The sequence below is a fragment of the Mus musculus genome, chromosome 10, assembly GCF_000001635.26.
Source record: "Mus musculus strain C57BL/6J chromosome 10, GRCm38.p6 C57BL/6J".
NCBI classification, from domain to species: Eukaryota; Metazoa; Chordata; class Mammalia; order Rodentia; family Muridae; genus Mus; species Mus musculus.
Window position 1 is genome coordinate 107,901,597 of NC_000076.6, and position 13,650 is coordinate 107,915,246.

At 39.8% G+C, this 13,650-nt stretch overlaps 1 protein-coding gene across 4 annotated transcripts in view; it reads right to left on the reverse strand.

The window, feature by feature from the left end:
* The window catches only part of Otogl (otogelin-like), a 151,850-nt gene extending 141,067 nt beyond the window's left edge, over positions 1-10,783 (reverse strand). For 2 of the 4 annotated variants that reach the window (NM_001370989.1, NM_001177567.2), the window contains exons 1-4: positions 10,481-10,783; positions 9,324-9,363; positions 8,270-8,318; positions 1,453-1,519 (exon numbers count right to left, since the gene is read on the reverse strand). In NM_001370989.1, coding sequence (NP_001357918.1) covers positions 1,453-1,519; positions 8,270-8,318; positions 9,324-9,363; positions 10,481-10,532 — 208 coding nt within the window. In that variant the 5' untranslated portion in view covers positions 10,533-10,783. The remainder of the gene's footprint in view (positions 1-1,452; positions 1,520-8,269; positions 8,319-9,323; positions 9,364-10,480) is intronic. The other 2 variants (XM_017314041.1, XM_006513929.3) reach the window with 1 other exon arrangement.
* Between the last annotated feature and the right edge of the window lie 2,867 nt (positions 10,784-13,650).

The following is a 13,650-nucleotide window of genomic DNA, read 5'->3' on the forward strand; positions in this document are numbered from 1 at the left end:
TTGAAAGGTCAAGTTCCCATGTAAGGAATCCCTGTCCAAGATGACGAGAAGCAGAAATGCCCAAGCTGTACATGATTCCCTGCACCCGAGCCTGGAACACTTCCCACCAGCCCTTTCTCCGGGAGCAAGCGCTGTACTGAAGAATAACTCAGATCTGGCTCACTTCAGGGAGGGCTCAAGCAAACCATAAAATTCAAAGGGAAACTCCCACCTTCGATGAGATGGGTGACACATTTCGGTTGAAGATTGCCCATTAATACTGAGGCTAGGCTATAAATGACCCCGTCTTTGGAAATCGGTGCTTAACAAAGATAAGGCAGAAGCAAAAATCACGCCTCCGCCCTACCCCCACCCCCACCCCCACCCCCAAATACCTTTTTCGTGGAAAGAAAACTTGCCTCAAATAAATACGTTAAAAAGAAGAAACAAATTGCTACACGTTTTCTTTAATCTCAAAGGCATCTCCTGAGTGAGTTTGAGAAGGCAAAGGAATGCTAGGGAAAGGTTTCCTCTGTTAAGAAGACAGCAGCAACTGGCAAAGCTCAGGCTGAAAGAACCCCAGTTATACATCAGGAGCGGAGAACGTCTTTGAGTCACTGTAAAATATTACTAAAGAAGCCAGGGCTGTCTGGAAGATGTCACATTGGCGAAGACACTTGTCTGACTGTAATAACAAACACGGTCTGCCAAATAGGAGAAGGACAAAGTCCTGTTATCATTTCCCCCCTAAACGTCCACTGACTTCTCTTTACATTTCAAAGCCTACAGATCTCTAGGTAAATTTTAGGTGAGTTGGGGGTGGGGGAGAAGGAACTGTCTTAACTTAAATCAAAATATGGGTGAAAAATGTTTTACATAAACTTACAAACAGTGTGGCTTTTCTTTAAGAGATATGCCTATCCTACACTGGGTAGGTGACTAAGTATTTACATAAACAAGCAGAATATTTTTTGGAAAATGTATTTACAAAGCTGCTTACTCTATTGAAGGAAAACATCAAACTTTGCTGTGACTTTAAACCTGATGATAAGAATTACTTCTGTTTCTTTCAATTTTGAGCTCCCACCAGCTTTCTACTTAACAGAAATAGTATACTGCCAAGACAAAAGACGGACAGTGGGGAGGGAAGGGAAAAGGGTCATTGACTGTGAACAAAAGAAAAAGCTTCCTGCTACCCTTGCAGTGTTCTCTCCAGCCACACTGTCAGCAGCTTCATCTAACTGTTTAGTTCTGGCCAATCTAAAAATAATTTGGATTTGGATTTGTATAGGACATGAACTTAAATGATTGCTATCATTACCGTCGTGACTCGGCCCTTTCCAGTATACATGGAAGCCAACAAGAACAGATTTAACCTAGCCCCGCCCCCAGCCCCACCCCCGCCCGCCCCTGCCCCACCACCAAGGGACCATCTCAGAAAACACAGACAGAAGAACAGAGACCCGCACTGACCTTTTATTTTACTCTCACCCCAATTAATAGCTTCGTGGAAAAAATATCTCGGAGAGGTTGCTTCAAACTTTAAAACAGAGAAATGCAAATGCAAATTAGTTTGCTTAACATAAGCCAAAAGTGCAAATGGAGAAATTCTGGAAAGCGTTTATAAATATAGAAATTATGAAGTACTGACTTAATGTATCTTCCCATGATCGAGACCGTCTCGGGGAAGTAGAAAGGGTTCCCATGGGGTGATGGTTAATAGAGCTGGCTTTAAGCCGCCTTCTTTTTCCTCTTTGGCTACTTACACAAGGCGTTTGTCCTCTATGCCCTCACTCAGCTTGTGCCTACCCCACTACTCCTTTGTGAAAGGAGCCATAAACAGGCACTGTTGTCTTAACTGATTCTTTGTATACAAAAGTAACAGTTCTCTGACAGTTTCAGACGTGAGTGAGTAAAGGGAAGCTCAAGGGGTCATACAGTTAGGGCTGACCTGCCTGTGTACCAGACTGTGAAACCGCCACTCACAGAAACACCCTCTGACCTTTTACTTCTATTTAGCCACATTTCCTATCAATGTAATGCCTCCACCTGTTCATCTGTAAAATGGGAACCTTAATGACACCTGCTTCACTGGGTGGTGTAGCAATGGAGTAGATGCTGTCCTGTAAGCTTTTAGAGTAGTGCCTCTCACAGAAGGTTAGTAAGAAGGGAACTAATACTGCCTTTAACAATCCAGATGAAATGTGGTGGTTTAGGAATTATTATAAATAATTATATATTGCTAAAGCTAGTCACTTATAGATTATCAGCCCAACTCAATTCCGTTTGCATGTATAGATCATGATCATTAATGGCCTTTCCAATGGTACTTATATTCACCTGAAGACATAGAGTCGAACTTTGCTACCTGGTTAAAAATTGAGTATCTGGGAATGTTAGGGAAACTGGAGCAGGATGTGAGATAAGCAAGATGATTGACGTGATGTAAGGACCAAGATCTTTGACCTCTAATCTGATGATTATTCTCACACATGAGAAGTTTGATTTAAGCATTTTTCCGTGTGTGTGTGTGTGTGTGTGTGTGTGTGTGTGTGCTTGTGCGCATGAGAAATAGAGAAATGCATGTATCTTGCTCATGTGTGTACACCAAGGGAGGTACGTTTGCCTATGGAGACTGGAGTTTGACATTTGCTGCCTTCCTCAATTACTCTCTACTTTATTTTTTGAGGTATTTTTTGACCTAGAGCCCAGGGATTCAGTTATGCTGACTAGCCAATCAGCTCCCGGGATCTTCCTGTCTGCACCCACACACACACTCTGTAAGTAGTAACAAAAGGCCATGCCTGGCTTTTCACTGAGGATCTAAAGTACAAGCAGGTCCTTACTCTTTCGTAGCAGGTACCTACCGGTCCATCTCCCTAGCTCCTCAGTATGTCCTTTAAACAGAACTCATCCCATGTTACATGATACTACTATTCTATTCTCTCATTTGTTAAGGACTCTTAAAGAGTCACTTCTAAGCTCCTTTCCCCATACCAGGGCTCCAAGTTCATAAGTTCATTACTTCCTCCTTGCAAATTGGTCTATGTTTTATCCTCACTTCTCAATCCCTTCCGTTTCTATTCTCCTGGCCCTCCAACGGTTTATGTTATGGTCTCACAGTGATGCCATGTTGAATTTTCTCTTCCACCATACTGTTTCCAGGTGCCTAAATCAAACAAACAGGCATTAACATTGCTTGGCACATACCATCTTCCAAGCTCTTTGCCCCTGAAATAATTTACGCCAACCGTTGCAGTGGAAACCAGTCCCTCATCTCTGATGTTTGACAAACATCTTCAACTCTGCCTCACACTAGCCTAAGTACCTGAACGAATTATCTAGTCCATGTAGCCTCAGTTTCCAATAAATAAAAAGGAGTAATAGTGTCTCCCTTACAGAATCAGGAGGATAAAATGAAAGAATCAGTGACTAATGATACCCCAAGCATATAATAAGAGGACAGGCTTCCTGCCTCTTACTATTACTAAATGACAATGGCATGTGCAGGCTATGAGGACAGCTCAGCGGGTAAAGCCTAGGAACCTGAGCTGGATTTCCAGGACCACATGGTGGAAAGAGAAAGACTCCCAAAAGTTGTCTTCTGACATCCATGTGCATGCCTTGGTATGAGAACACACACATGCTACATACACAACACACACACATATACTCATGCATGCACACAGAGAGAACCCCCCCACACACACAAACACATACATACAAAATTAATTAATTAATTAATTAATTAATATACACTGGACTAGCCCTAGTATATTTATTTCTTACTCCGCTCAACTTTGACCTCCTCTAAAGAAATCCCAGTGACCACTTAACATTCCTGACAATTCGGCCATGCTTCTGTTTACCCAGCACCATAGTTCGTTTCTCAAGTGTAAAAGTCCACACTCAGTTTTAGCTTCGGAACATTTCTGAACTCAGAACGGCATGCTACTTTAATAAGTGAGGCCTTTTCATTTTTATGTTATGTCCATCACAACAAATAACTCATGATGACTCAGATTCCATGAACCATTTGCACAGAAAATGATTTCTTTACAGATCCCTGGAGACATGAAGTTTCTAAATTTACAAGCATGGCTATTCTGCATGACAGGACTTCTGGCAAGTCAGCAACAAGTATCAACTGAACTGGAAAAAAAGGATATAGTTCAAATGGGAATCTGCTTCTCCTGGTATTTAGAGCTATGACTAAAGCAAACTCCAGCAATGTTTTTTCAGCCCATATCATATTCACTTGGGTTTCTGTGGGAATGCAGAGCTTCCAACTCCAAGCCCAGTTTACTTTCTATCTCTGCCTGAGGACAGAGTCCAAGAGGGACGTTTCGGCTATTTCAGACACACTAGCTCCTCTCTTTGCTCAGTAGGAAAACAAGAATTGATGGGTGATAAATATTTTTGCCAATATACTCCATTGGTAGTCACCTCCTTCTTATTATAGAAAATTTATCTTAACTACTTCACATGATATATGAGGGTTTTTGTTGTTCTTGTTGTTGTTCTCACACAGGGTCTCACTATACAACCCAGACTAGCCCCATCCCTTGCAGAAACAGGAAGAGAGGCTACGTATCACGTTCCCAATGAGACTGAGCCCTAGATGTCTACCACAGGAAGCCCCCCATTCACATGCCCTGAATTGTGTTTTCTCTCTCTCTTCTCTCACTCTTGTCTGACCCTCCCTTGTATATTTTCCAGAGACTGTTCACCTAAGCCTTGGTCTCAGTGCCTGCTTCAGAAGAGTCACTGAATGCAATGCAAAGAATGTTGTTGTGGGTACACATATTCACAGAACCAATAAAAGAGGACTGGTAGCCACTCTTTCTCCTTCCTGATCGCACCTCCACAGGAGGATGGCCAATACCACAGAGATGTGCCCTCGATAGACAAATCACAGCAACAATCACATGTACGCCATTTATAGAAGTCTATGCTTAGGCTGTGCATGCTTACGTCACTGCCAGCATAGTTCTGAGGACAGTTATTCATCCATCAGCAACGTTTGCTTACAGCACAGGAGTGAGCTGAGTATGAATGGCCTTAAAGCCTATTTCTAAGCAGGGAACCGCCTGACTGTGACCTCATTGCTCCCTGTCACATTTCTCCCTTGAAAACTTAATCGACATTAAATGATCTCGACACGTGTCCACTGGCTGCAGGAAAGAAATGCAAGCCTCCTGTTCTTCATCCTGCCTAAAATAGACACGAAGACAAAGCAAGCACATCGCTCTTAGTAGCAGAGGAGAGGCACTAACCTAACTCCTAGTGGGTACATTGCACAGATCCTGATGGCACGTGATTGCACAGCGTTCCGTCCCATCCATGGATCTCTTTATTTGCAATGTTAGGGGATGGGCAGTTCACACAAGATTTTCAATCGAGCATGTTCACCAGAACGGAAGTTTTCGTTTTCATCAACAGATTTTCTTCTGAGTTATGCAGATGGATATTTGCCAATATACTCCATTGGCAATCACCTCCTTCTTACCATAGAAAATTTATCTTAGCTACTTCACATGATATATGAGATTTTTTGTTGTTGTTGTTCTCACACAAGGTCTCACTATACAGCCCAGACTAGCCCCAAACTTACAGTCCCTCTACTGCAGTTTCTCTAATACAAAATACTTCCTACACTGAAATATTGTTTCCACTGCCGTTCTTAGTTATTAAAAAAATAAAAAGCATGACAAGGAAAATGATTCAGTGGGTAAAGTAGTTGCTATGGAAACATAAGGGCCTGAGTTTGCATATCCAACATCCACATAAAAAGCCAAAGCCATGTACAATAAACTTTGGTCATAGGACATGAAGAAATCAAATTGGTATTGAGTAGGACGCTTCTTCCCTGGTGTCTGGCTTTCATAGTACCCAAAATGTGCCAAGTAGCCTGTACAGGATACTGAAAGTTTTCTATTGATAACTTATCGAGTTGTGACCTCTATGAACTACAGGAATGATATGAGTGGCATCATAGACCTATGGATTCAATAGTAGCACAGATGTTATATGGTCAACCAAGCACTTTCTGACTGGATTCAAGGCCTGTGTGAGGAAAGACATGAGTGGTATTGTAGATCTGGCCCAATAACCCATGGTTGGGCAGCTCACAGGCCCCATAGGTGAACCAACTACTATTCTTTTGCTAAATAAGCATAATATCAATCTGCCCTCTAAATTCCCATCTCTATGTCTAAAGATTAGTTCAGCTCCTCAGAGACGTTTCTTTCCGACATGGATAGCAATTAACCCAGAGATGCACAACATGCCGAGAATGAGTGTGTAGAGTGCTGAGCCACAAATTAATCACTTCTATTACTCCACAACCAAGGCCCAGGGACCACTGGGGAAGAATGTGCCGAAAGGCTGTAGGAGACGGAGGTCAAAGTGACTGGACCGAAACGGCATCTTCTAACTGTGGCAGAATCTCTGCACTCACGGACCTATCATAGCCGTGGTTGTCTGAATAAGATCTGCACAAGATGAAGCCAGTCAACAGTCTGACATGAAATGGGGAGGAGACCATGCTGCCGTTAACGGAGGAGAGACTAACTGCCTGGGACTCTAGAAGAGACCAAGTCAGCTTTATGTACAGCACTGGCTTCTGGTAAGTCAACCATTCGTTCACCAAGGGATGGCTCCGCACTGCACCCATGAGTATACGGGCAACACAAACTAGACTGGGCAGGGAATTATAAAGAAACAAAAGGAGAAAGTGCATTTGGGAGGCACATGGGAAGGTAGGGAGAGGAGAGATAAGGTGAGCACGATTATGATTATAATATGAATATGATTAGATGAAGTTCTCAAAGTATTAATACAAGCATCCTATTTTTAAAAGCCAGGTACCGTGCCACATGCCTGGGATACTAGCACTAAGGAAAGAGATTCCTGGAGCTCACTGACAAGCAATCTCTAGGTTTGGTAAAAGACTCTGTGTAGAGCAATAGAAACAGATTATCTAGCATCAAGAAAGAGGGGAAAAAATAATTTGTTTTGTCATCTGAACTGTCATAGATCACATTTGACCTCTCTATCTCTTTGTTCCCTTGGGTTTACTATGATAAAATATAGAATGAAGGCACCTATCAGGAAGTGCTTATAACAGCTGTATTTCAGAGGTTGAAGGAATGGCTTACTGGTTAAGAGCACGTGCTGCTCTCCCTCAAGACCTGAATTCAGGTCTGGTACCCGCATCTGTGAACTCACAACCGTCTGTAACTCCAATTCCAGGGATCTTATATTTCAGGATGGGGTCACATACCCACACACGTCTAAACGTAATTAAAAATAATATAAGAAGGATATTTTGTATCTCAACACTTGTCAAAGGCTCCCTTGAGGTTTTAAGCTATTAACTATTTAATGTTCAAGTTACATTATTTCTAAAAAACAAAAACAAAAACAAAACCTGTTTTTCCCACATAAAATCTGTAGTTTAACTTATCTGTCTCTCACAGAGAAATGTTCTCTAGAGCTCATTCATTTGAACAGTCAAACTACAATTTGATGAAAATGGAATCGTATTATCCACTATCCTTTACATAGAAAAGGAAGCAGGTAGCAAGTAGTCAAATCTAACAGTATACTGCTCTTCAGAAATACCCCGGCACTGGATTGTTTAGAAAACATGAAGGCTGTCTGTCAGTACATGAGAATATGTCTAATGCTGTTTTGTAGTCTTTAACTCACGTTATTTTAGTCTTTCTCCATTTGCTCTTATGTGTGTTTGTCTTGATTCTATTATCCTGCCCAATAAGGTTGTTAATTTCTTTTTTCTTTCTTTCTTTTTTCTTTTCTTTTTTTTTTTTCTTCGAGACAGGGTTTCTCTGTGTTGCCCTGGCTGTCCTGGAACTCACTTTGTAGACCAGGCTAGCCTCAAACTCAGAAATCCGCCTGCCTCTGCCTCCCGAGTGCTGAGGTTGTTCATTTCTAAATCATGCAAATGTCCTAGCAAGAAGATGGTATGCAATCCCCATCAACACTGAAGCCCAAGCACAGGTTATCAAGAAGAACAAGGAGAAAGAAAAAAAAAGGTGTTTCATTCCAAACAAATCTATGTGAACTGAATATATTTGAGGGCCGTAAAATAAAAAAATAAAATAAAATAATAAAAGCTGCAGAGAAATGCGTTGGCCTCTCCCTACTCTTTCCTGTCTTGTGTTGAGCATTTCATTCCCTCCACAAAGGTCTCATTGTTGAGGTGACAGCAGAATCCAAAGCAGAATGAGTTATTTCTCTGCCTCTCTCCATCTGAGGCATAACCTACCTGTACTGCTAACAGAGCCCTTCTCTGTTCATTTTCATAGAACTCACTTCTGCAAGAAAACACAAAGAACTTGTGTAGTCAGAGGCCCCTGGGCAACCTGAACAGCCTTTCCCAAGAGGGAGCTGGTGTTTTCCTCCCGATCTCCATCACGTTTATCAAAGAGGCCTTTCTTGGTTTAACATTTAAAGGGCCCCCTCCCCTCTGTGGAAGGGTGAGATTTGGGTGGTGGAGCTGTCTCATTTTACAAAATTCGGGACTGTCCCCAAATCTCTCCAGGCTCTGATATAAACTGAATTTTAGGAAGGAACTTTGAGATTGAGAGATAAACAAAATAGTGTAACATTGTAACACCAACAGGTGTAGTTTCTTCTTCCTAGAACTTCTTGAGTCTCGTGAAGTGGGTATTTATCAAAGGTGAATTTACTTTCCCATACATAATATTTTAATTTCATCTGTTCTGTGTCACTAAAAAAAAAAAAAATAGGGTGATATAAATGTAAGGACATTTAATTGGCAGTTATCCAAACCAAATCATTAATTCACTGAGTTATACATCTGTTTTATGAAATATCATAATTTTATTATATTTATTAATGAATATATTTTTAAAAATCAAATGAGCATAATTCTCTCACTAAGAAAAATAGTAAAAAAATCTATTTTCATTATTTATTACTATAACCATTTTATCCATTTCATCACTAAAAGTAGTTTTACTTTATGTTAAAAATGTAGTATGTTTACAGACAATAATGTATGTCAACGGGAAAAAATGTAAAGAGACATATTACTGGATATAGCTTCTTCACAAATCTTTGAAGTGAAGCAAATGTCTCTTTAGTACCTACAGGCAGTGGACCACACCAAGGCTTCTTACAAATACGAAAAGGAATGAATGTCATTTCTAATGTTTGGAAATATTTCAAGGAAGAAGATCTCATACTTTTCGTAAAGGTTTCACTTGTTATTTGAAAAATGGACAGAGCTGTCTACTGAGTTTGGCATGTTCTCCTTCCTTTGATGTTTCGGAGCATAAAGGCAAAGAAATACTCACTCTGATGTTTCTGACAGGACAGATGACGCACAAACGTATCCTGCCAGAGATAAACACAGGTTGGTGAGACTGCAGGACATACAAATAGCTTGCTCTGGGTTCTGCTATCTAACAGATTTTTTTTTTTAATCCAAAGGCTAAACTATACATTGAGAATTGCTGCAAGTTTTTTTCTTTTTAGAGGATTCTGACCAGAGAATGATCTGTAATATACCTGGGGTGAGCAATAGCCCTCCTAAAAGAATGCCCAATGCCTGTAGATTTACACAGTGCCATCACACAACATAACCAGTGCCTATAAATGTGCACAGTGCGGTCACACAACAGCGTGGGGCCAGACGTGGAATCCCAGAGCTATTCTAGAGCTGGCCCTACCACTTAGTATTTGGCAAGCTTAAGCATGATGCAAAACAAAATGATCATGTTGAACAAGCCAATCTCAATGCCTCTCCACACAGTATCCCACACACCCAGCATCCGGCCCAGCATCCTGCATCTTTTTTCTTGAGAGCTAAGGGCCTCTGTGATGGAAAGATTGTGACTTTTCTGTGTCTCTCACATGTCTGTTATTTCTTCCATTTCCCCTGCAAGCTTCAAACTCTAGACCCTTTACCAGGGATCAAAAAAGAAGAAAAAAAGTACATATAAATAAATGCCATCTTCATAAAGACTTTTAATAAATACTAATTTATAGGTAAATTTGTTGTAAAACTGGAAAATTAATTCATCACCTCAAATGTTAAAGTTAGATCTAAAATCTCTTTTTTTTATTTTTAGGTTTTAATGACATGATGTAGCCTTAACTACTCTATCTCTCATTATTACTCTAAAGTTTCGAGTGCTTAAATTACACATGGGACATCACTGTAATTCATGTTTGGAAAAAAAGGAGTCAGAATGACTGCATGTAGTGATGAAGGCATGGTTTTAAATAGCCACTTAAAGAAAACTCAAAGCACACCAAGGGTAAAAATTCTCTACATTCTTAAGAATCCAGTAAAGTTGTCTGAAGGTGAGTTAGTACATACGTGTTCTCAGGATGTCAAAACACTCGAGAATAAACATAAAAAGAAACAATATCAGTTTCGAGAGAGAGAGAGAGAGAGAGAGAGAGAGAAACGTGTGATAAATGAAGGTCAAGATACGAAAGCTCTTACCTCGTAATGAAACCAGCAGTATAGGAAGGGAGAGAGCACGCCAAGGTACCATCAAACTGAGTTTCTTCACAATGCTCATTTCAGTGAACTCTTTCTCCCTGGACTGAAACCAAAGTGACGGTCTTCACTATGATGGCATCTTACAAGGGTGACTGTTCCTTGTGTGCTCAGATTCAAATGAACACAGTTATGGGATAAAACCACTGAAAAGAAAATCCCCGGGCTTCTCAACCACACACAGCATCCGAGGTTTTAGATAGAGCTCACAGTCAGCCCTTTGGCTGGGTCTCTCATTAGCAATGCAAGGCAGCCTCTTGCCTGAGCCCGGATTAGTTACAGCCAGCTACACACCTGCCCATTAATACACCGTGTTAGCCCATCTCTCAGCCTTTCTAGTAACTTTGAAAGATTGGGATCATCCAAACAATACTTGTTTATACCTTCTAAGGTCATGAGATAACTTATTCCTAAGCGTTGGTATATTGTCCATGTCTTATTTTTCACAAAATAGTAGCCTTTGAAAACAGGAGGAATGAAAATCTAATTTACTTTTCCTACAGTATCTACAGTTTTATATCTTATTCTCAAAACTTTAAAAGTAAATTAAAACTATGTGCATGTATTTTCAACTGAAATCCTATTATGGTACCGACATTTTCATCGGTCCACCGAGCTGTTAAACATTACAGAACAAGTGTAGATTTTCAAAGGAAACAATGTTTTTCTAATATTTGTCTTTTAAAAGAAAACTAAAGAACGCAGCAGGTACTGAAGACCTTTTTGATAATCCATTTTTTCTCATCTTCTATGAAAAGTACCTGATTAGATTACGAAAGAGGGGAGGAGGTCTGTGTTCTTATTCCAGCCATGGGCATTCTTCTCCAGAAGCAACTGACTGCCTACAGCAGCATCAGAGAAGAGAGCTATCATCTTTCAAAATGAACTCCAGAGAGGTGATCTAAGCCCACAAATGAGTGAAAGCCATGTCTAGGCCATGGGTTCACATTTCCTATAGCAGATTCCATGACTCACCTTGCCCTTGTCCCTCCCACTTAAGAGATGGAGTACAATAACAAGAAATGTCTGATTACACAAGTACTACATGGCAGTTATTCCTGTCTGCTGGTTCCCAGGCACTTCCTTTGCAATGACTTCAAAGTATCCAGCGGCTGACTCATCCAATATCCATGACATACACACGCTTCTCTTATGGTCCCAAGTTCATGGATCATGTGTTTTTGTTCCATGTGGTCTTAATTAGTCTCCACTGATGAATAACAGCTAAGTCAAGGAAGCAACAGAAAATGGACACCCATTCAATAAAAAGATAAGCATGAAATACGCACCTAAGCAGTATTAAAATTACAAAGTATGGTGTCCCTGCCTACAGCACACATGTCCATACTTATTTTGAATTTTGATGCATGTATTTTAAAGCAAAGCATGCACTCACTGATAGTCACTAAAACATTCATAGTCTGTTGTTCTTGAACTAACTAGACAATTGCCCAAGTCTGCACAGATAGTCCATGTAATAATTTATATTTACATCCTAAACTGGTCCAGAAATATGTACCTACTAAGCCATAGTCAAAACTACAAAATAATTCCGTTTTAAATGTATCAGTATAAGATCACTGAAAAGCTAGGGCTGCACTCTGGTTAGAGTATAAAATTTGTCCTCCAAAGAACTTTCTCAAACTGAGAGAAGTAAATTTGTGTGTGTGTGTGTGTGTGTGTGTGTGTGTGTGTTTGTGTGTAAAATGTTTTAAATCAACATGCATTACTAAATCTTTTCTCCTATGTCCCTGGCTAATTTACAAATTGACTTTCCACATAAATAACATGATATGACAGATGTATGAAACGCTTCAGGATTGTCTTTCTCTGTCCACTAACATCTTGAATTTTTCCTGAAACTTAATTTTTTTTCACAAATGATGCGCATACAGAAAAATCTTGAGTTGTAGTCAAAATCAAACTTTGCGATTCAACAATTTGATTACAAACCTAGTTATTTTTAATGCGCCTGGAAACTGCCTAGAAAGACTTAGAAAACATGAACTGCATGTTTCTCATATAAACTATAATAACATGTGAAACTAACTAAATGTAACAGAGAAAACTCTTACCTCAGATTTCATATGAGTCTTTTGATTTAAACATATCACTTTAATTTTCACTGAATAAAATGGAGAATTCCAAGGCGCTATCATCTTACTGTTTTTCTGTTTTGTGTTTTTCTGCTTTGTGTTTTTTTGTTTTATGTGTTCAGAACCTGGAAGGTGTTTTGTCTAATAATGAACGCAGTCTAAATTACCACACCCAAAAATAAACCCTGAACTTGGCCATTCTTTTCTAAGTAGAGGCTTACTGTGTGCCTGCCTCTCTATATCAAGGCTTCTCATAAGGAAGAAATTAGAAAAAAAAAGAAGGATGATAAAGAAAGCAATAACTAAATGCCAAGTTCTTTCTCTATCACGAACTTATTACCTGAAATGGTAGTCAGCATGAAAATAGACATCCATGAATAGCTCCAACCGAACAGAGAGTTTAGATGAAAGATTAGACCCAGAGACACAAAAAATGGAATTTATGACTATTGCTATGTGTGATTGTTACTGTCAAAATGACAACTTTTATTTCTTTCTACCCTGACAAAGGATCTTAGACAAAATGTGAGTCATCCACCAGTTTATGGAGAGATACTAGGTTCATAAGAATCCTGAGGCAAGGCTAGAATGCAAGCAATAAAATGTTCCCTTTCTGCCAGAAAAGTACTGTGCATTTTCCCACACGGAATATGACCTTTGGAAAGTTGACACCCAACAATCTGTTGGCCTTAACACAGCACATTCAAAACAACTGGCAAGAATGGGAAATCTCTGACCTTGTGGCATATATGCCATTGATAAAGGGATGCTGTAATAAAATGCATTTTCTTTGAGAATCATTTATTTCCCTAATACAAGATTCATTTCCATGAACTGAGATCAAATCTGAAGTAGCTAACATTCGACTCCCATAATATCAGTGTCTGCTTCTGAAATTCAACTATTCCTCATTTGTTTTGCTAAACCCAACACACTGCAAGTTCCATGATTTTATCCAGAATTTGTCTTATCGTCAAGATACCAAAAGGAATCCATCTCTAAGATGAATTTTAACTC